The sequence below is a fragment of the Coregonus clupeaformis genome, chromosome 3 (genome assembly GCF_020615455.1).
Source record: "Coregonus clupeaformis isolate EN_2021a chromosome 3, ASM2061545v1, whole genome shotgun sequence".
In the NCBI taxonomy this organism is placed as follows: domain Eukaryota; kingdom Metazoa; phylum Chordata; class Actinopteri; order Salmoniformes; family Salmonidae; genus Coregonus; species Coregonus clupeaformis.
Genome location: NC_059194.1, coordinates 20,102,152 through 20,125,214, shown reverse-complemented (window position 1 = coordinate 20,125,214; position 23,063 = coordinate 20,102,152). Strand labels below are relative to the sequence as shown.

General features: G+C 40.0%; 1 protein-coding gene across 1 annotated transcript in view; it reads right to left on the bottom strand.

Annotated features, from left to right (window-relative positions):
• Window positions 1-21,854, bottom strand: part of rxfp1 (relaxin family peptide receptor 1) — an 87,968-nt gene extending 66,114 nt beyond the window's left edge. Inside the window, exons 1-2 of the mRNA XM_041850429.1 lie at window positions 21,598-21,854; window positions 11,200-11,346 (exon numbers count right to left, since the gene is read on the bottom strand). Of these exons, the coding sequence (XP_041706363.1) occupies window positions 11,200-11,346; window positions 21,598-21,655 (205 nt within the window). The 5' untranslated portion in view covers window positions 21,656-21,854. The remainder of the gene's footprint in view (window positions 1-11,199; window positions 11,347-21,597) is intronic.
• Between the last annotated feature and the right edge of the window lie 1,209 nt (window positions 21,855-23,063).

Below are 23,063 nucleotides of genomic sequence, written 5' to 3'. Positions count from 1 at the left end.
CACATCTATCGCTCCAATGTTAATACTAAATTATAATTGTAATTATTTTGCACTATGGCCTATTTATTGCCTTACCTCCATAACTTACTACATTTGCACACACTGTATATAGATTTTCTATTGTGTTATTGACTGTACGTTTAGTTTATTCCATATGTAACTCTGTGTTGTTGTTTGTACCGCACTGCTTTGCTTTATCTTGGCCAGGTCGCAGTTGTAAATGATAACTTGTTCTCAACTGGCTTACCTGGTTAAATAAAGGTGAAATAAAATAAAAAAATCGCCTAGGGCTATAAGTTCTGTCCCAGACTCATGCATAGAAAGTTTGGATCGTAGCATAAGGTAACCAGTCCATCAAGTATGCATAATAATACAGTCCACACTCAAAGGCGATTACTATAATTTGTTTAATTTTGTATAGGTTAGACCAATTATGTACCAAAGACATCTTAAATCTATGTTTATTTTTATTGTATTGTTTGCTGTGTGTAATATGCAGTAGGCTATTAGGTTATTAGGCTATGTATTGTATAAAGGCACAATAATGATTTTAATTCAGGAAAAAAAATTCGGCCTTGGGCTCATATATAGGCAGGCATATGCATATGCTGAAGCTCTAATATGTGTATGGGCATTTTGAATTAATAATCATCTTAGAAAGCGCTGTCCATTTTATTGTGTTTGGATTTGAAACAACATCCACAACGACCATGTTTTCCACTCAGTTTCAACCTGTTGTTGAACTTCTTTCTTCAAATTGATTGATCACAGTGAGGTGAGTTTTAAAAGCATGATACTGTTTTGATGATAAGTGTTTGATGTGATTTCTGATTGCATTTTGCATTGATATCAGAGTGGTTAGAGTGACAATAGAGCGCTGAGTACCAGATGGGTAGCTGATGGGCGTTAGCGAGTTGGGTACTACCAATGCATATCCAGAGTGCATAAGAGAAGATTATCGTGACTCAACGACTCATGACTGCCGGTCTGGCAGTAATACGGTTACCGAAACAGCCCTATGCCCACGCACTTAACAGGCTTAGAAGAAGACTTCATCTCAGAAGAAGAGCTATTGTAACCTGAACGGTACACTTAATAAGCTAACCTTCAAGGAAAGAATGGGAAGACAATTAGAGCTTCTGCAACTCAAGCAAGGAGCCAACAGAGAACAGCAACAAGCATAAGGACACTAACTCAGGACCAAAGGAGCCACTTGAAGGAGGAACCCCAACTCAACCAGAAAGGACACACAGCCATCTACTTCCTTTGTTCTCCTCTATGCGGCCTGAACAATCAAGAAGCCACAACAGACAACAGGATCTCCAAGTCTTCACCTCTTGTCTTTCATTCTATTTCCTACCTTTTCATGATCATTCTCATTATGTTTGTAAATATTTTGATTTGTGTTATTAAATGTTGATTGTATAAAGAAAATGTGTTTGTCTTGTTATTCTGGGAAAGAACTCCAATTGATTCTCAAAGAATTAATACCTTCAGATAAGTCAATTATTACTATTGTTCTAATTGTAGTCTTATAGAGCAGGGTTTCCCAAACTCGGTCCTGGGGCCCACCCTGGGTGCACGTTTGAGGGGGCCCAGGACCGAGTTCGGGAAACCCTGTTCTAGAGATATTACTAAAATAACTCATAGGTCAGGTCTTCTTACAATACTATTTTTGTCCAATAACTGAACTGGTGCCCCATTAATAATTTCATAGTAATAACTGTACACATTACCTTACACTAGTATAATGTCTGTCCCTCAGTTTTATGTCATTGGTGTTATCGCCTTGAAAATCAATCATTACAAAGATAAAAAAGGACTTTGAGCATTACCTCCTGTCTCACGCTGCAGGTGTCAATTGCTAAAACCAAACTTTCGGTTATAGCTTTAACTACACAGTAGCAGGAGTTGGTTGAGCTTGATACACTGGAGCAGCTTGTACACGACCCAAAGCCTGTCTGGTCTCATGTGGTATGAGACTGTAATCCATCACCAGGAAGACAAAAGGCTATGGGAGAGGACTAACAAATCAACTCTAAAATCTCCCAAAACCAGAAATTGTGGATGGCTGGGCATGGGGCTAGCAACCCCATCCCGTAAAACCCTTGTGCTACAGAAACAGCAACAAATGACAATTCTACAACTGGATGTGAAGATCTTCCAGAGTCCCAGACTTGTATGACCGCCATCAGTGAAAGCCTACGGGGGAACTGCTAACGTTAAGATGGGAGCACTGAACACCAAAGACAAACTGCGCGTTGGCTTATAGAATGTTCAAACAATGTTTGAGTCCAGAAAGCTGGCACAGGTTACCAGCGAAATGAGGGGATACAAGCTACAGATCCTGGAGGTGAGTGAAGCCAGGTGGACTAGCTCTGGATCCACTGGAGAAACAGTACTACACTCTGGACGGGAGGACGGACAACATTGTGAAGGTATCACCATCATCCTACAGAATGGTATAGAGAAAACTCGGATGGAATGGAAACCAATCAGCAGCAGAATGACAAAAGCCAGACTCAATGGACAACATACCAAACTAACAATAATCCAATGTTATGCTTCCACAAACAATGCCAAAGATGAAGATACATATCTGTTCTATAACACCCTCCAATCTGAAGTAGAGAAGACATCTGCTTCTCGTCATTGTAGACCTGAACAATGGGGAAGCACAGTTGTGGAGAGAGGAATGACAACAGTGAGAGACTGTTAACATTCTGCATCACAAATAACCTGGTGATAGGTGGCAACCTGTTTCCCCACAAGAATATCCGCAAGCTGAAATTGGTACTCTCCTAATGGAAGAGACAAGAACCAGCTTGACCACCTGATCATCAACGGCAAGTGTAGAAGCTCGCTGAGGGACGTCAAGGTGCGAAGGGGGGCAGATGTCGCCAGTGACCACCATCTTGTGACTGCCGACATCAAACTAAAGCTGAATCGTTCAGGACCACCAACAAAAGGAACAACAGGATTTGATGTTGGCATGCTGATGGACCAAACCGTCAAGAAAACCTTCATAATGCAAGTTCACAACAAGTATCAAGCCCTTTCAAACAACACAGATGAAGAAGATGAGGAGGAGCCTGAGGGGAATATAGACAGGAAGTAGGAGAAAGTGGTTAAAGCTTACAGTGAAAGCAGGAAGAAAACCATAGGACAGAAGAAGGCTACGCAAGGAATGGATCACCCCCGAAACATGGGAAATGATAGAGGAAAGAAGGGACCTGAAAAAGAACAGTACAGAAAAATCAACACACAAGAATTTATGGAATCCCCACCCATGTTAATAACATTATAAAACAGTTCTACAGCAACTTTTTGTTCACTCTGTGAACGAACAACACAAGCTTTGCTGTGAAGTATGGAGTTCGTCAAGGTTGTGTGATGTCAGCCTTACTCTTCAACCTGGCAATAGACTGCGTCAACATCAGCAGAGCTGGGGCACGGTGGAGAAGATGGCCAGAGACAGACAGAAATGGGAGTGCCTTTGTTGCTGCCTTACACTCTTAGAAAAAAGGGTTCCAAAAGGGTTCTTCGGCTGTTCCCATAGGAGAAGCCTTTTTGGTTTCATGTAGAACCCTCTGTGGAAAGGCTTCTACACTGAACCCAAAAGGGTTCTACCTGGAACCAAAAAGGGTTCTTCAAAGGGTCTTTTAGGTTCTAGATAGCACCTCTTTTTCTATGAGTGTATGCGCCAGCCGGCGTGACGGGGATGAGTGAGTGAGTGAGCATTCCCTCAGGGGCAAACTGTTATCGGGGGAGGGGTCTATATTAAATAAAAGTATTAGCTAATCACACCCTTTAAGTATGTTATAAATTTGAAGATTCTATTGACAATTGTGTGTCTAAATCCAAAGTGCCACTTGGTGTTTCTCAATTTAAATGAAGGGCAATAACATCGTGAGAAAAATTATTAATCCTATCACTTTAGTAAATCCTTTTAAAATGGTTAATGACCTTAGATTTGAGCATCTTTGGTCTCCATTTAAGAAAATCCTCAATAACCTAAAATGTGTCATTGGTGTTACCATCATTGGTGTTACTACTCCTACTGGTGGCACAATGTTATACTAATGGTAATTATTTAAAGTCATTAAGCTAACATATTAGTTGATTTAGAATGGGAAGATGTACCCAAATACATTTAAACCAAAAAGAATCCTGAAAAAATATCTTAATTTTTCCCCAAAAGCCATGCCCAAATGCCACCACAATTCAAGAACGACCCAGCTACTGACTGACAGTGGTCGAAAAAGTACCCAATTGTCATACTTGAGTAAAAGTAAAGATACCTTAATAGTGGTCCTCTGTAGCTCAGCTGGTAGAGCACGGCGCTTGTAACGCCAAGGTAGTGGGTTCGATCCCCGGGACCACCCATACACACAAAAAAAAAAAAATGTATGCACGCATGACTGTAAGTCGCTTTGGATAAAAGCGTCTGCTAAATGGCATATTATTATTATATAAAATGACTCAAGTAAAAGTGAAAGTCACCCAGTAAAATACTACTTGAGTAAAAGTCTAAAAGTATTTGGTTTGAAATATACTTAAGTATCAAAAGTAAATGTAATTGCTAAAATGTACTTAAGTACCAAAAGTAAAAGAATAAATCATTTCAAAATCCTTATATTAAGCAAACCAGACATCACGATTTTCTTGTGTTTTTTTATTTACGGATAGCCAGGGGCACACTCCAACACTCAGACATAATTGACAAACAAAGCATTTATGTTTAGTGAGTCCGCCAGACCAGATGCAGCAGGGATGACCAGGGATTTTCTTTTTAAGTGCGTGAACTGGACAATTGTCCTGTCCTGCTAAGCATTCAAAATGTAATGAGTACTTTTGGGTGTCAGGGAAAATGTGGAAAGTACATTATTTTCTTTAGGGATGTAGTGGAGTAAAAGTAAAAGTTGTCAAAAATATAAATAGTAAAGTAAAGTACAGATACCCCAAAAAACTACTTAAGTAGTACTTTAAAGTATTTTTAATTAAGTACTTTACACCACTGCTGACTGACAACATAAGAAAGTGAAGCTTCATCTTGCATCCTTGTCTTGGTCAACTTTAAATAGTTTCTTCTCCAGAACTGTCCACATTTACTTCTCCTCTGCCAACAAGATGATTAATGAACAGCAAAATCAGACAACCACACAGTATAATAGTTTTCCTAGCTATTTAACTAGGGTGCGTTCGTAAATTCACTCTGGAGTGCCAGAGTGCACTCAGAGTGTGTTCATAAATTCAGAGAGTTGTCAGATTGTCCTTTCGTAAATTCAGAGCATTTAGCTCTCGGAGCGTTCAGCGAGCATACTGCACGATTGACACTGGATGATCTGGCCGAAGAGAAGGGTTGATCCGAGCGTTCCTCAAAACGGAAGTCAAGCACCCAAGCTAACTGGCTAAAGTTAGCTAGCTTGCTAGCTAGCTACTTCCAGACACAAATGAGAGAACACCTCACTCTGACCATTTTACTCGCCCTAGCAGAGCTGGTTAGGCTGTTTTCATGTTATCTAGAGCATTGGTGACTGTAACTGTGCTGCTGGCAACAATTGAATTAAATTTTTTTGCAGACGTTTACTGACACCGGTCATATTCAACGGGTGTTGCGCGTTCGTAAATGTATCAGTTATTCTGCGCTCTGGCACACTCAGACGAGACTGCTCTGAAATCGGAGTAGATAGCCAGAGTGAATTTACAAACGCACCCCTAGTCAACTTGTTGTTGTGCATTCTATGAAATAAATACATATTCCTATTAAGGCGCATTCAAGTTGGGAGTGTCACAGTTAGGCCTACAATATATTCACTGTTGCAAGTTGTCATCAATATGTTGGTATCTAGTAACAAGATCGTGTTTGGACTTTGGGATCTAGCTTATGATTAGCCCACTTGGGTGTGCATCAGGTTTGAATATTTTCTGGTATTTTACAAATGTTCCATCCCGAGAATAAATCACTTTTCTCACAGTTTTTCCCACCAAAACCGGAAGTGTCATTCAAAAGCATTATAAACCATACAAATATGTCTGGATTTGATTAGAGCTTTGATGAGCATGAAAATTCAAACCTGATGCAACCTGAGCATGATGAGCTATACAGTAAATACATTTTATGAACCCTACATTATTGACGTTTAATGAGCCCAAGCCCAAAAAAGCCTAAATGATTGTGCCGTTATCCAATACATACTGTATACTGTATGATATAGGCTACTGCACATTATGCACAACAGAAAAACATAAAAGCCCATAGATGTAGCTAGCTATATGCTCTCTTGGGTAAATAAATGAAACTAGCTCCACTAGGCTCATCTTTTTGAGTGTGAACTGTATTACTGTATTGTATTATACTGTATTATATGGACTGTATTATATGTGCAAAGCCATCATCAAGGCAAATGGTGGCTATTTGAAGAATCTCTAATATAAAATATATTTTGATTTGTTTAACACTTCTTTGGTTACTACATGATTCCATATGTGTTATTTCACAGATTTTTATTTATTTTTTATTTTTATTTTTATTTTACCTTTATTTAACTAGGCAAGTCAGTTAAGAACAAATTCTTATTTTCAATGACGGCCTACACCGGCCAAACCCGGACGACGCTGGGCCAATTGTGTGATGTCTTCACTATTATTCTACAATGTAGAAAATAGTAAAAATAAAGAAAAACGAGTAGGTGTGTCCAAACTTTTGACTGGCACTGTATATACCTTTAATCATATTTCCCTCTAATGTTACAGTATTAGCCTAGTAGGCTCTTTCTCTCCCTATTGTTGCTCCATTCCTTCCTCGCTTTCAACAGTTAAATGAATATGTTTCGTTGTCCTCATCTTCATCATGCTAATGACATCCCTGAATCATATAGGACTAAATTAGATGCAGAAGGCTTTCACTTCTCTTCACAAAGATTGAATGGTTATGGGTCTGAATAAATAACTGCTATAGCCTACCGCCATCGCGCATTCACTTTTCTTTCAAACTACCCGTGAGTTCTATTGACTGCTGTATTTAACGTTCAGCAAAAAAAGCAATGGCTTTTTTCTGGCCACTCTTCCGTAAAGCCCAGCTCTGTGGAGTGTACGGCTTAAAGTGGTCCTATGGACAGATACTCCAATCTCCGCTGTGGAACTTTGCAGCTCCTTCAGGGTTATATTTGGTCTCTTTGTTGCCTCTCTGATTAATGCCCTCCTTGCCTGGTCCGTGAGTTTTGGTGGGCGGCCCTCTCTTGGCAGGCTTGTTGTGGTGCCATATTCTTTCAATTTTTTAATAATGGATTTAATGGTGCTCCGTGGGATGTTCAACGTTTCGGATATGTTTTTATAACCCAACCCTGATCTGTACTTCTCCACAACTTTGTCCCTGACCTGTTTGGAGACCTCCTTGGTCTTCATGGTGCCGCTTGCTTGATGGTGCCCCTTGCTTAGTGGTGTTGTAGACTCTGGGGCCTTTCAGAACAGGTGTATATATACTGAGATCATGTGACACTTAGATTCAAATCAAATCAAATTGTATTTGTCACATACACGTGTTTACCAGATGTTATTGCGGGTGTAGCGAAATGCTTGTGCTTCTAGCTCTGACAGTGCAGTAATATCTAACAAGTAATATCTAACAATTTAACAACATATACCCGATACACACAAATCTAAGTAAGGAATGGAATTTAAGAATATATACATATATGGACAAGCAATTACAGGGTGGCATGGACTAAAATACAGTAGAATATTATAGAATACAGTATATACATATGAGATGAGTAATATAAGATATGTAAACATTATTAAAGTGACTAGTGTTCCATTTCTTAAAGTGGCCAGTGATTTCAATAGGCAGCAGCAGCCTCTAGTGTGCTAGTGATGGCAGTCTGATGGCCTTGAGATCAAAGCTGTTTTTCATTCTCTCTGCCTCAGCTTTGATGCACCTGTACTGACCTTGCCTTCTGGATGATAGCAGGGTGAACAGGCAGTGGCTCAGATGGTTGATGTCCTTGATGATCTTTTTGGCCTTCCTGTGATATTGGGTGCTGTAGGTGTCCTGGAGGGAGGGTAGTTTGCCCCCGGTAATGCGTTCGGCAGACCGCACCACCCTCTGGAGAGCCCTGCGGTTGCGGGCGGTGCAGTTGCCGTAGATTGCACAAAGGTGGACTTTATTTAACTAATTATGTGACTGAAGGTAATTTGTTGCACCAGATCTTATTTAGGGGCTTCATAGCAAAGGGGGTGAATACAGTGGGGAGAACAAGTCTTTGATACACTGCCAATTTTGCAGGTTTTCCTACTTACAAAGCATGTAGAGGTCTGTAATTTTTATCATAGGTACACTTCAACTGTGAGAGACGGAATCTAAAACAAAAATCCAGAAAATCACATTGTATGATTTTTAAGTAATTAATTTGCATTTTATTGCATGACATAAGTATTTGATCACCTACCAACCAGTAAGAATTCCGGCTCTCACAGACCTGTTAGTTTTTCTTTAAGAAGCCCTCCTGTTCTCCACTCATTACCTGTATTAACTGCACCTGTTTGAACTCGTTACCTGTATAAAAGACACCTGTCCACACACTCAATCAAACAGACTCCAACCTCTCCACAATGGCCAAGAACAGAGAGCTGTGTAAGGACATCAGGGATAAAATTGTAGACCTGCACAAGGCTAGGATGGGCTACAAGACAATAGGCAAGCAGCTTGGTGAGAAGGCAACAACTGTTGGCGCAATTATTAGAAAATGGAAGAAGTTCAAGATGACGGTCAATCACCCTCGGTCTGGGGCTCCATGCAAGATCTCACCTTGTGGGGCATCAATGATCATGAGTAAGGTGAGGGATCAGCCCAGAACTACACGGCAGGACCTGGTCAATGACCTGAAGAGAGCTGGGACCACAGTCTCAAAGAAAACCATTAGTAACACACCACGCCGTCATGGATTAAAATCCTGCAGCGCACGCAAGGTCCCCCTGCTCAAGCCAGCGCATGTCCAGGCCCGTCTGAAGTTTGCCAATGACCATCTGGATGATCCAGAGGAGGAATGGGAGAAGGTCATGTGGTCTGATGAGACAAAAATAGAGCTTTTTGATCTAAACTCCACTCGCCGTGTTTGGAGGAAGAAGAAGGATGAGTACAACCCCAAGAACACCATCCCAACCGTGAAGCATGGAGGTGGAAACATCATTCTTTGGGGATGCTTTTCTGCAAAGGGGACAGGACGACTGCGCCGTATTGAGGGGAGGATGAATGGGGCCATGTATCGCGAGATCTTGGCCAACAACCTCCTTCCGTCATTAAGAGCATTGAAGATGGGTCGTGGCTGGTCTTCCAGCATGACAACGACCCGAAACACACAGCCAGGGCAACTAAGGAGTGGCTCCGTAAGAAGCATCTCAAGGTCCTGGAGTGGCCTAGCCAGTCTCCAGACCTGAACCCAATAGAAAATCTTTGGAAGGAGCTGAAAGTCCGTATTGCCCAGTGACAGCCCCGAAACCTGAAGGATCTGGAGAAGGTCTGTATGGAGGAGTGGGCCAAAATCCCTGCTGCAGTGTGTGCAAACCTGGTCAAGACCTACAGGAAACGTATGATCTCTGTAATTGCAAACAAAGGTTTCTGTACCAAATATTAAGTTCTGCTTTTCTGATGTATCAAATACTTATGTCATGCAATAAAATGCACATTAATTACTTAAAAATCATACAATGTGATTTTCTGGATTTTTGATTTTTGATTTTTAGATTCCGTCTCTCACAGTTGAAGTGTACCTATGATAAAAATGACAGACCTCTACATGCTTTGTAAGTAGGAAAACCTGCAAAATCGGCAGTGTATCAAATACTTGTTCTCCCCACTGTACATATGCACGCACCACTTTTCCGTTATTTCTTTTTTTTTTCATTTCACTTCACCAATTTGGACTATTTTGTGTATGTCCATTACATGAAATCCAAATAAAAATCCATTTAAAATTACAGATTGTAATGCAACAAAATAGGAAAAACGCCAAGGGGGATGAATACTTTTGCAAGGCACTGTATATAGAGATATATATCAATCTAGATCAGGATTTTCTATTTTGGATTCAATTTGAATGGAGTTGATTGAGAGAGAGAAAGACTGCGAGAGAGTGCTCACATGTGCACTGATTTAAAGCAACGATATTCGAGTGATAGGCTGTTTAAAAAAATTATAATATTTACAATGAAAAAACTAGGTGACCTCCGAAAGCCAGGTGGAGATGGGTAAATTAGACACGCATTCAGTCTTTATAATACTGTAGCATAGACTATGCTGCAGCAAATGGAGGTCTACCTGTCACAAGAAAAAAAGTGACCATGATGAGATGATAGGTCTACATGCATTGGGAACTGCGCTCCTACAGATTTAGACATCGCATGTAATTTAACAGTTCCATTTCACACCATGCTCTCCGTATAAATAATTCATTATAATTTACGGGTTTCCTGCAGTTATTTATACCGGAAAAAGGAGTGGTTTTAAAAGTCAACAGAACTGACCTTCTGTATGCTGACAATATAAATGTTATTTGTTCGATTTATTCTTATTGCTTGAACATATAACTTTTAAAAATTCATCTAGGGGAATCACTGACTTCAGTACTTGACTTACCATACACTGACATAGAGCCAGGATACAAGCCATTCTAAACAAATGTATAGTTAGGCTATTCATATTTCTCTACCATTTGCTAGCACGTTTCTACTTTGCTTTGATTGATTGTGACACTTAATTATGTCTTGCAGGTGCAACTACTGGCTTCTTGCTTATTATAATCCTGATTTCCTTGATGGAAAAGTTCACAGAAACCCCGTTCATTCTCACATCTGATGCACCGCCACATTTTATTATCAAATATCCAAATATCAAAGTCTGGAGTGCAAGGATCAAAGTGAGCACAGTCAGAATACAATTACTTATAATAAATGAATCAATAAATCAGGGGTGTCAAACTTAATTCGTGGAGGGCCGTGTGTCTGCTGGTCCAGGAGGGCCATGTGTCTGCTGGTTTTTGTTATTTCATTCCAACAGACCTAGACAACCAGGTTAGGGGAGTGGCTAACTAATCAGTGACCTTAATTGATCAATCAACTACAAAGGAGGAGTAAAATCCCCAGACACTCGGCCCTCCAGGACTGGAGTTTGACACATTAATGAATAAACTGACGACTCACCACAGTTCTCCTCGTCCGCTTCATTTCCACAGTCATCGACGCCGTTGCAGTGCATGAGCTGGGGCAGACACATGCTCAGGTTGCCACAAGGGAAATATCCTAGGGGGCAGTCCGTCTTCTCCTCCGAGACGTTGAACGAAGTTCCTGCTGAAAATTCAAGAGCCGTGTTTCAAAGTCGGTGTTTCTCATTGAGTGGGGAATGGGAAAAACATATTATAAGTGGGGAATGGGAAGACATATTATAAGTGGGGAATGGGAACACATTATAACACCAGGGAAAATTAAAGAGTGGTTGCTAATTTTAAAGTTGGTGTATTTCCTTAGTGGAAACATATAATATTATAAGAGCCCTCTAAAAATGATGAAAGTAAACATCTTGCAGTATTGTCCACCCAAGGGGAGCTAGCTCATCAGTCAGTGAGCTCTGGATGGGTTTGTCCAAAACACTTGAGCATTTTCCTATCAATGTTTCAATTAGCAGTCAATTCTGAAAATGTATGAAATATGAAATATTAACAGGGCTTCCATGGTGTTCAGTTCACAGATATGATTTATTCTTAGTTCAGAGTGTTCATGTGCTCTCTGGAGTATAGGCTAGTTGCATAATGCAACAGGGGAACATATCCACCATCTTTTATCTGCTTCCATGATAATCAAACTAAACGGGTGCACTTTTACATGCAAAGGCCCCCCACTGCTTTTTTGCTTCTGAAATATACCCACACATCATACTGTATCTAGTCAGTTATATGTTTCTGAAATATACCCACACATCATACTGTATCTAGTCAGTTATATGTTTCTGAAATATACCCATACATCATACAGTATCTAGTCAGTTATATGTTTCTGAAATATACCCCCACATTATACTGTAGTCAGTTATATGTTTCTGAAATATACCCACACATCATACTGTATCTAGTCAGTTATATGTTTCTGAAATATACCCACACATTATACTGTAGTCAGTTATATGTTTCTGAAATATACCCACACATTATACTGTAGTCAGATGTTTCTGAAATATACCCACACATCATACTGTATCTAGTCAGTTAGATGTTTCTGAAATATACCCACACATCATACTGTAGTCAGTTATATGTTTCTGAAATACACCCACACATTATACTGTAGTCAGTTATATGTTTCTGAAATATACCCACATATTATATTGTAGTCAGTTATATGTTTCTCAAATACAGTGGGGGAAAAAAAGTATTTAGTCAGCCACCAATTGTGCAAGTTCTCCCACTTAAAAAGATGAGAGAGGCCTGTAATTTTCATCATAGGTACACGTCAACTATGACAGACAAAATGAGAAAAAAAAATCCAGAAAATCACATTGTAGGATTTTTAATGAATTTATTTGCAAATGATGGTGGAAAATAAGTATTTGGTCAATAACAAGTTTCTCAATACTTTGTTATATACCCTTTGTTGGCAATGACACAGGTCAAACGTTTTCTGTAAGGTTTTCACACACTGTTGCTGGTATTTTGGCCCATTCCTCCATGCAGATCTCCTCTATAGCAGTGATGTTTTGGGGCTGTCGCTGGGCAACACGGACTTTCAACTCCCTCCAAAGATTTTCTATGGGGTTGAGATCTGGAGACTGGCTAGGCCACTCCAGGACCTTGAAATGCTTCTTACGAAGCCACTCCTTCGTTGCCCGGGCGGTGTGTTTGGGATCATTGTCATGCTGAAAGACCCAGCCACATTTCATCTTCAATGCCCTTGCTGATGGAAGGAGGTTTTCACTCAAAATCTCACGATACATGGCCCCATTCATTCTTTCCTTTACACGGATCAGTCGTCCTGGTCCCTTTGCAGAAAAACAGCCCCAAAGCATGATGTTTCCACCCCCATGCTTCACAGTAGGTATGGTGTTCTTCGGATGCAACTCATCATTCTTTGTCCTCCAAACACGACGAGTTGAGTTTTTACCAAAAAGTTATATTTTGGTTTCATCTGACCATATGACATTCTCCCAATCCTCTTCTGGATCATCCAAATGCACTCTAGCAAACTTCAGACGGGCCTGGACATGTACTGGCTTAAGTAGGGGGACACGTCTGGCACTGCAGGATTTGAGTCCCTGGCGGCGTAGTGTGCTACTGATGGTAGGCTTTGTTACTTTGGTCCCAGCTCTCTGCAGGTCATTCACTAGGTCCCCCTGTGTGGTTCTGGGATTTTTGCTCACCGTTCTTGTGATCATTTTGACCCCACGGGTTGAGATCTTGCGTGGAGCCCCAGATCGAGGGAGATTATCAGTGGTCTTGTATGTCTTCCATTTCCTAATAATTGCTCCCACAGTTGATTTCTTCAAACCAAGCTGCTTACCTATTGCAGATTCAGTCTTCCCAGCCTGGTGCAGGTCTACAATTTTGTTTCTGGTGTCCTTTGACAGCTCTTTGGTCTTGGCCATAGTGGAGTTTGGAGTGTGACTGTTTGAGGTTGTGGACAGGTGTCTTTTATACTGATAACAAGTTCAAACAGGTGCCATTAATACAGGTAACGAGTGGAGGACAGAGGAGCCTCTTAAAGAAGAAGTTACAGGTCTGTGAGAGCCAGAAATCTTGCTTGTTTGTAGGTGACCAAATACTTATTTTCCACCATAATTTGCAAATAAATTCATTAAAAATCCTACAATGTGATTTTCTGGATTCTTTTTCTCAATTTGTCTGTCATAGTTGACGTGTACCTATGATGAAAATTACAGGCCTCTCTCATCTTTTTAAGTGGGAGAACTTGCACAATTGGTGGCTGACTAAATACTTTTTTTCCCCACTGTATACCCACACATAATAATAATATGCCATTTAGCAGACGCTTTTTATCCAAAGCGACCCACACATCATACTGTATCTAGTCATTTATATGTTTCTGAAATATACCCACACATCATACTGTATGTAGTCAGTTATTTGTTTCTGAAGCACACAGCTCTGACTGAAGCATTTGTCAATGCAGGCTTGAACCTCAATTTCCACTAACAATCAAAAACCAATGCAAATCTGCTGACCGCTGACTGCCTCATTTATGCCATACTGATCAATATTCCACCAATGGACCAGGAGAAGTGTTGCTCCTTATGTCAAAGCCATCTTAAATTCAAGTTGGCAGGATCATCTTAGATTATATTGCTGCTACTGCTGTACAACCAACCAGCATCTAACTGCTTTACAAGAGAGGCACTTACAACAATAAAATGGGCATTCTACCTGGTTTGCCCACATTTGTCACAGAGAGTGTAACCAATGAATATTCCCAGTGGGCAAAAGTGGTTGCAATTAAGTCAGGCATGGTTGACACATGGTCATCATGGTTTACTGACCAGATAACAACCAAAAATATGACGTCTTTCCCAGTAGTCTTGACGTAATCACGCTGGGATCATGAGAATGAAGACTACATGAACCCTAACACCTGATAGTGACATCTCAGTGCTTATTGGGGTGACTAGGTGCCTTATTGGGGTGACTAGGTGCCTTATTGGGGTGACTAGGTGCCTTATTGGGGTGACTAGGTGCCTTATTGGGGTGACTAGGTGCCTTTGTCAACGTGCCTTTGAGCAAGGCACTTAACCCTGATTGCTTCTGTTAAATGACTAAAATGTAAATGTATTGTAAAGATGACCATGGTTAAGGGCCATGGTAAGTCATGTGCAAACCTTAGGGCTTTGGCTAACCTCAGCCATGCACTTCATCACAACAGAGACATGAGTGAGGGACCTAGTTTCACACTCGCTCTGAGAAATTCCCTGCTCTCAAAATCAATCATGGAGGTACTGATGTTGTCTAACACAGTTAGAGGAGGAGGATGGTTCCAACCATCCATCAGAGCTTATACACTAAGATAAAATCACAGGTAGGAAAACCAATCTACCGGCTGTAAACTATAGCCACCAACATACTGAAGAGAACTGCAGTCCTTTTGGTGTCTCGTATCATTTCAGAAGAGATACATCAATTATCTTTCAGAAGTCATTGCTCATCCATGCTAATAAGAGCATGTTTCCTTAACAATTCTTGAAACCATGTCTCTTGAGTAACATCATTCTGGATACAGCAATGCATGATGCAACAAGGAAACTCATTCAAAGAGACTTGCAAAGCTATTCATATCTAACATCTGTTCCCAACATGGCAGGTGATGCAGTGAATGGCCTACGCCAATGTTGCGATGCTACACAATCATGTCGGTCAAATTGCATGGCTGCTCGTGGGCAATGTCATCAACTACAACCACAAGAGCCTCACTCCAGTCTATTCATACTGACTGACCATCCCAGAAAATTGCATTTGACCTGAGAAGGTAAATGCCAGTCAAGATGAAACTGTTAACATTGACAACCTTTTCCCAACATTCTCCCTTCGAGACATGAGCATGTCATATACAGTAGTGGCTCGGAAAAATGTGAAGGGACAGAGCAATCAATCTGTGTCTCTACTAGGGTCAACAGGAAGATCCACACACTGTAAAAAAAATCTGCTTGTTTCAACTAAATATTATTATGTAACTAGTTCCACAGCCTTTTTTTTTGTTTACTTAACTTTTTGGTCAAATTGCTGCCAGAGTTTAACAACATTTGTTGGCCTAAACTTAGCTCCAACATGAGAAAACGTAGGCAAAAATTCAGTCAACTTATAATGATGTGTTTGCTCAAATTGTCTCATATGTTCATTCAACTAGAAATTATTATTTGGGTATCTTAACTAAAAAAGGCTGTGGAACTAGTTACAACAACTTAGATATTTGACACACATGATTACATTGTGCATGTTCATTTATACAGTAATTAATTTTCAACATCTCCTTACTTGGGATTGGAACTCACAACCTCTTGGTTAACGGCATTCCAATCTTCCTTCTTTGCCACCGTGTCAACAACTGATTTCACTTGTATTGTTACACTTTGCACTTCAAAGTAACTCTCAGCTCTGTTAAAAGTACACTCTAGAAAAATGATTTAATTTATCATAGTGATTAAGGAGTAACTTTAAAACAGAGTAACATGCCCCACCAACATTAGACAACTATACAGAAAATCCTAAAACTGCTTAAATAAGTAAATAAAATCAATGATGAGAGAATAGTCAGATTAACTACTAATTGACACAGACATGGTGGCGTCGCAGGACGATCAGAATGCCATGTACCAAGAGGTTGTGAGTTCAAATCACAGGTGAGGACATGTTGAATAATAATTACTGCATAAATGAACATGCACAATTTAGTCAACGTGTGTCAAATATGTAAGTTAAACATTGTATGTTAAAAGCACTGTGTGTGTAACTAGTTCCACAGCCTTAGTTAAGATGCCCACATAATAATTTCTAGTTGAATGAACATGAGACAAGTTGAGCAAACACATAATTTTATATTGACTGAATTTTTGTTACAGTTTTCTTAAGTTGGAGCTAAGTTTGGGCCAACATTTATTTTTTAGTTCAGGTAACACTTGGACCGAAAAGTTGAGTAAACTAAAAAAGGCTGTGGATCCAGTTACTTAATAATAATTAGTTGAAACAACAACATTTGCAGGTAATTTTTATTTATTTTTTACAATGCATAACATTACCATTTCAAGCAACGGAAATTGACATCAAATATCCCCCTGTATCTATAGGCTGCTGTGTATCAGAACAGAGCAATGTCCTTCCAGATACATTACACATACAGTATATCATAGAAGCCAAGTGCTATTTGGACATGTCATGGGATGCATTTGCTACAATATTTACTTTTTTGTTGGTGGCTTACTATTTGATGGCATTCGGCATTCGATAAAGTTATCCCTCCGGATACGGGTGATTATTCAGATAGGTACCACATAATCAAGAAGTGTACCTTTCACTCGTCGCCCCCTCCCCCCCAGCCTCCCACCAACTACTGTCACTTAATTTGACCTTGACTTTTACTTTAAAGTCCATATTTTCCTAAATGTTAATTGGTTCGATGTTGAGATGAGTCTACATCCCATGCCATCTGTTGCATTGCCGTTCCAGATCAACCCCAAATAAAATCTGACTCATGTTCACATTAACGTTTAAAGTAAAATAACCATTGACACATTTTGTTTTGGGAATGAAGTAGCACTTTACGTTAGTCTGCATGGGACACTTTGTTTTGGGAATGAAGTAGAACTTTACGTTAGTCTGCATGGGACACTGTTTTGGGAATGAAGTAGCACTTTACGTTAGTCTGCATGGGACACTTTATTTTGGGAATTAAGTAGCACTTTACCTTAGTCTGCATGGGACACTTTGTTTTGGGAATGAAGTAGCACTTTACCTTAGTCTGCATGGGACACTTTGTTTTGGGAATGAAGTAGCACTTTAAATTAGTCTGCATGGGACACTTTGAAATACATCTGCCTTTCATGTAGCCTGTGTGCTCAATGACTTTTTCATGCCAAATGAATGCCAAATGAATCTGAATCAATACTAAGAATATCTCGATCTGTGTACAAAATCAATGCACATTAACGATCAAGTTTGAGGAAGAAACTGCTATTGCAGTGTCCCAAATAACCCTGTGGCAAAGTTATTTTGGTCAACTGATGTTAACTGACAGTCTCTCAGTCCATCTGTCAATGTGGACCCTTTCCAGCACTGAGCCGCAGAGCAACCTGTCACTAACATGGCTGACTTGTCAGTCAGGATACTGTAGGAGGTCTACCTTTTTTCACCCCAAATATTTGCATATCATTTTAATTAATTGGAGCTCATTTTATTTAATCAATTTGTGACACCTGTAGTGCATGACAGGGTGATCTAGCCTATCTGAGCTTGCCTATCAGAATTGTTTTAAGATGGTCATACTATGGATCATTTTGCTATTTGATTTAGAATTGTAGGACCCCTGTAGGTATAATAAAAATATATAAAACATTATTTGACAAAATATTGAATTTGGCCTTTACTGCTACAGACAGTCAAAAAATAAATCATAAGAAATAAGGTTTTGAAGTGTCTGTCCTATATCTAGGAGATAAAGGAAATCCCATGAAATATAACTTTTTACAACTTATTTAACCCCTTTTTTTGTTGCCACAAAACTACTTCCATAAATTTTTTAAACTGGTACCAGGTTACCTTCAGACGAGTCCTATGACACTTGTGGGGGTCGTAGCAGAATGGAGAACACCATCGTGTTCGTGAGAATCTACCCTTTCAATAGTGGGGTTCGGACGCTACAGACAGAAGTTGTCACATTGGCAGTACCGACTTCAGACAAGTCCCGTGGGGCTTGTGGGGGTCATAGAGCCCAAACCGTTCGGACTACAGAATTGTTTATGAGAAGACCGATTTTCAGGACGTCTCCTGGTCTGACAAACACGACTGTAGCTCTGCCACCTTCCACCTCAGATGCGGAAGGCTGAAATCAGCGGATGCGTTGGATTGAGACGCAGCCATGCAAAAAAACATATCTCTAGCTTAAACAGACAGATTTGATGGGGACTTTGTATTATGTTAATTAGATTGACACGCGACACAAGGGGGTTTAAGATAGTCACTGTCATATTTAGAAGGAGAAAAAAATACTTTTGAACAGTCAATGCCTAACGTAGCCTAGGGCAGGGATCGTGTACCCCAATGTTTTCTGAGCAATTTGATTTTAGACATAAAAGACTGTAAAATTACTAGGAATTCATCTCAAAGTGATTTTAATTAAGGAAATCTATTCCCAAGTATTTCCACTCATAAATAGAGACATACACAGGGTGTACAAAACATTAGGAACATCTTCCTAATGTTGAGCTTCACCCCCTTTTGCCCTAAGAAAAGCCTCAATTCATCGGGGCATGGACTCTACAAGGTGTCGAATGCATTCCACAGGGATGCTGGCCCATGATGACTTCAATGCTTCCCACAGTTGTGTCAAGTTGGCTGGATGTCCTTTGGGTGGTAGACCATTCTTGATACACACGAGAAACTGTTGAGCGTGAAAAACACAGCAGCGGTGTAGTTCTTGACTCACTCAAACAGGTGTGCCTGGCACCTACTACCATACCTCATTCAAAGGCACTTAAATATTTTGTCCTACCCATTCACACTCTGAATGGCACACACACACACACAATCTATGTCTCATTGTCTCAAGGCTTAAAAATCCTTCTTTAACCTGTCTCCTCCCCTTCATCTACACTAATGAAGGGGAGTGGATTTAACAGGTAACATCAATAAGGGATCATAGATTTCACCTGGATTCACCTGGTCAGTCTGTCATGGAAAGAGCAGGTGTTCCTAATGTTTTGTGATTGTGCACCAATGTAATCAAAGTTTGAAATTATTATGTTTTTGTCAAATACAATATCTGTTTGGGATTCTTGCGTCAATTTGCAGAGTACAAATGATTTATAATTATGTTCCGGCCCCCCGACCATCCGCTCAAAATAAATGGGCCCACGGCTGAATCTAGTTGATGACCCCTGACCTAGGGTATAATAATAATTGGTCATTTAGCAGACGCTCTTATCCAGAGCGACTTACAGGAGCAAATAGGGTTAAGTGCCTTGCTCAAGGGCACATCGACAGATTTTTCACCTAGTCGGCTCGGGGATTAGAACCAGCGACCTTTCGGTTACTGGCACAACGCTCTTACCCACTAAGCCACCTGCCGCCCGTATGTGGTGACTGACAACACTTATAGCTGGATTACTCATTTCACTGAATGAAATTGATGCATGCAGGCACAAAAGTTACTCAATGATCTTGATCATCACTTTTAAACAAGCTACAATTGTCATGGAAATATTAAATAAAGCAAACGTTCTCAGATGTGTCATACAATATACGTAATGTTGAATTATTGATTTTACTAATCAATATTTGTTTGATATCTGCAAGTGGTGAAAATGTAATTTTAGAATATGACTCTCAGGGCCAAAATCTTTGCCATGCTAATTTGAGAAAAGCCCATGGCAAGATTCTGACATGTTATATTTAGTGTATGAGCCACAATATGTATCTCGATGGTATGAGCATCATAAAGGAGCTGGTTTCTATATCATTCTCCACTGACGTTCATTCCACATCATTGAAATAAGGTGAACAGTTATGTAAAAAGGTCCCATGATGACCTCAATGCTCTCTTGTAAACAAATGGTGGGAAAATACATTATTTATATGACTGAGAATAATATTTCTCAACCCTTGCAAATGAGTCTCTCCAAACTGCATAAACAGCACCACAGCAATGTAATATCTCAATGTGAAACATCAGCAGCCAGCAGTCATTAAAGGTGCAATATGCAGAAATCGCTCCGCCATTTCCTGGTTGCTAAATTCTATTAGTTTGCCTAATTTCAATTTATGTGACAAAACAAGCAATGTAGAGCCCTCAAAGTCAACTCTCGACCTCGAAGCCAGTTCCACTGCGTTTTTTCATTATTGCACTTTAAACAGGAACTGATTTAGACCTGGAACACCAGGTGGGTGCAATGAATTATCAGGTAGAAGAGAAAACCAGCAGGCTCCGGACCTCGTAGGGTAAGAGTTGAGTAAGTAGTTGAGTAGTGTCTCGGATTTACATACAACATCATACGAAATGCTCTGAGACCAGATTTGGACTTCCGTTTTGTTTGATATGTTACAGATTACAATTCTTATGATATGTTACGATTTGCAATATGTACAATATGTTACGAATTGCAATTCGTACAATATGTTTCGAATCTGCAAAACGTATGTTACAAATTCCAATTTGTTGTGGCTAACATTTGCTAGGTGGCTAGGTGGCTAACGCTAACGTTAGCTAGGCTAAGGGTTAGGGCTTAAGGTCAGGGTTAAGGTTAGGAGTTAGGTTAAAGGGTTAAGGTTATGGTTATGGTTAGCTAACATGATAAGTAGTTGCAAAGTTGCTAAAATTGTCCGTGATGAGATTTGAACACATAACCTTTGGGTTGCTAGGTGTTCGCATTATATGCCCACCCATCCACCCTTATGTAACCACACAAAACGTAACATATCATCCTAATTTGATCTCCCGGATTTACGTTTACTATGTTAAGTTTAGTCCATGAGACCAGGCTACAACTGCGAAGGCATTTATATACCATAACAATTGATTTTCCAGGGTTTTCTCATTTCATGCCATAATAGAGCATTTAAAAGTAATTTCATCTGTCAAGTGTCCCACAGTATTTCCGATAGCAAAGCTACAGTATAGGCTGCATTTAGCTGCATCTATTGCAATATACAAGTCTAAGATGTTGAAGCTAAGCAAACTTCCAGAAAACCAGTATAAAATATAAATGCAAACAATGCCAGAATTGGAGGGGAAAACAGATCAAATACAGGCATAAACCATACAGTAGCATCAATAAATATTGGTACATTATAGAGTTAACAAACTGATGTGCAACATATATCATTAGGATAAACATACCTGTCACTCCACACATGAGAATCCAAGCGACATAAGCGCGCATATTTAACTGTAACATTAAAAACACGAGAAAACAGAAGTTTTAGTTTTCTTCGAAGCGTCCAACGCGTAGACTAAGAACTGCAGTTACCATGATGGACTAGGCTACTAGGTAGTTAAGTTTGTCAAGATGAGGTTGGTAAGGATGGTTAGCGGCTGTCTACTGCCAGCAGGAGAGAAACCGATTCGAAACTGCTCCAGAGAACAATTTCCATCAACTGGCGCGCGGAAATCTACACTGCCGCTCTAGAGCGCGTGCGACCCGTTTGTCATCAACAGAGGGAAAGGGAGACCGAGAGAGAGAGAGAGAGAGAGAGAGAGAGAGAGAGAGAGAGAGAGAGAGAGAGAGAGAGAGAGAGAGAGAGAGAGAGAGAGAGAGAGAGAGAGAGAGAGCAAGAGAGACAGAGAGACAGAGAAAGACAGAGAAAGAAAGATGGAGAAAGAGATGGATGGATAGATAGATACAAAGAGAGATAGAGAAAGAAAGAGAGAGAGCGAGAGAGAGAGAGAGAGCGAGAGAAAGAAAGAAAGAAAGAGAGATGGATACATAGAGACAGAGAAAGAGAGAGAGAAAGAAAGACAGTGAGATAGATACATAGAGAGTGACAGAGAGAGAGAGAGAGAGAGAGAGAGAGCGAAAGAGAGAGAGAGAGAGAGAGAGAGAGCGAGAGAGAGCGAGAGAGAGCGAGAGAGAGAGACCATAGTTTGTGTCTGCAGGTAGAATGATGAAAACAGTTCCCATAAATAAATGTTTTCCACCGAAGGGGAGCACGTTTGATGTAGGCCTACCCTGTATAAAGAAAATAAAAGTTCCTTGTTAACAAGCACTATTGTGCCCAGTCGTGTTTTTGCAGCATAAGAAGAATTGGGCTATGTTTGTCTCACCCTGGAAAGCTGTTTGCTGGCAGATGAAAACATAATGGCAGATTTACCCAAAAATTGCACCAGTTACAAAGCTGGTGCCTGGTTTTTACAGCAGGGGATAAAACCAACAAACCGTTTTCATTTACACTTCTCTACAATGCCTATTTATTTAGCCTATTTATTTGGCCTATTTGTTGAGAAAAACAGCAAACTTTTCTCCTGATCCAAAAGTGTAATATTTTCTCCTGATCCATGTATAAAATAATGCTGATTAGACAATACTTCTGAAATAGCTTGGGGTCAGACACAATTCAATACAACATGTTTTGAGTTAGAACCGAACAATTATTTGGTTAACATCAGAAAAACTGCTGAACTATGGTTTTCAATTATACCATTTCTTACACTTCATACTCCAACATTGATAAGCTTGCTACAGTTCATTTCAGAACCTTCCCACTGGGCACAGATGTCAATTCAACGTCTATTCCATGTTGGTTCAGCATAATTTAATTGAAATAACAGGGAAACAATGTTGATTCAACCAGTGTGTCCAGTGTTTT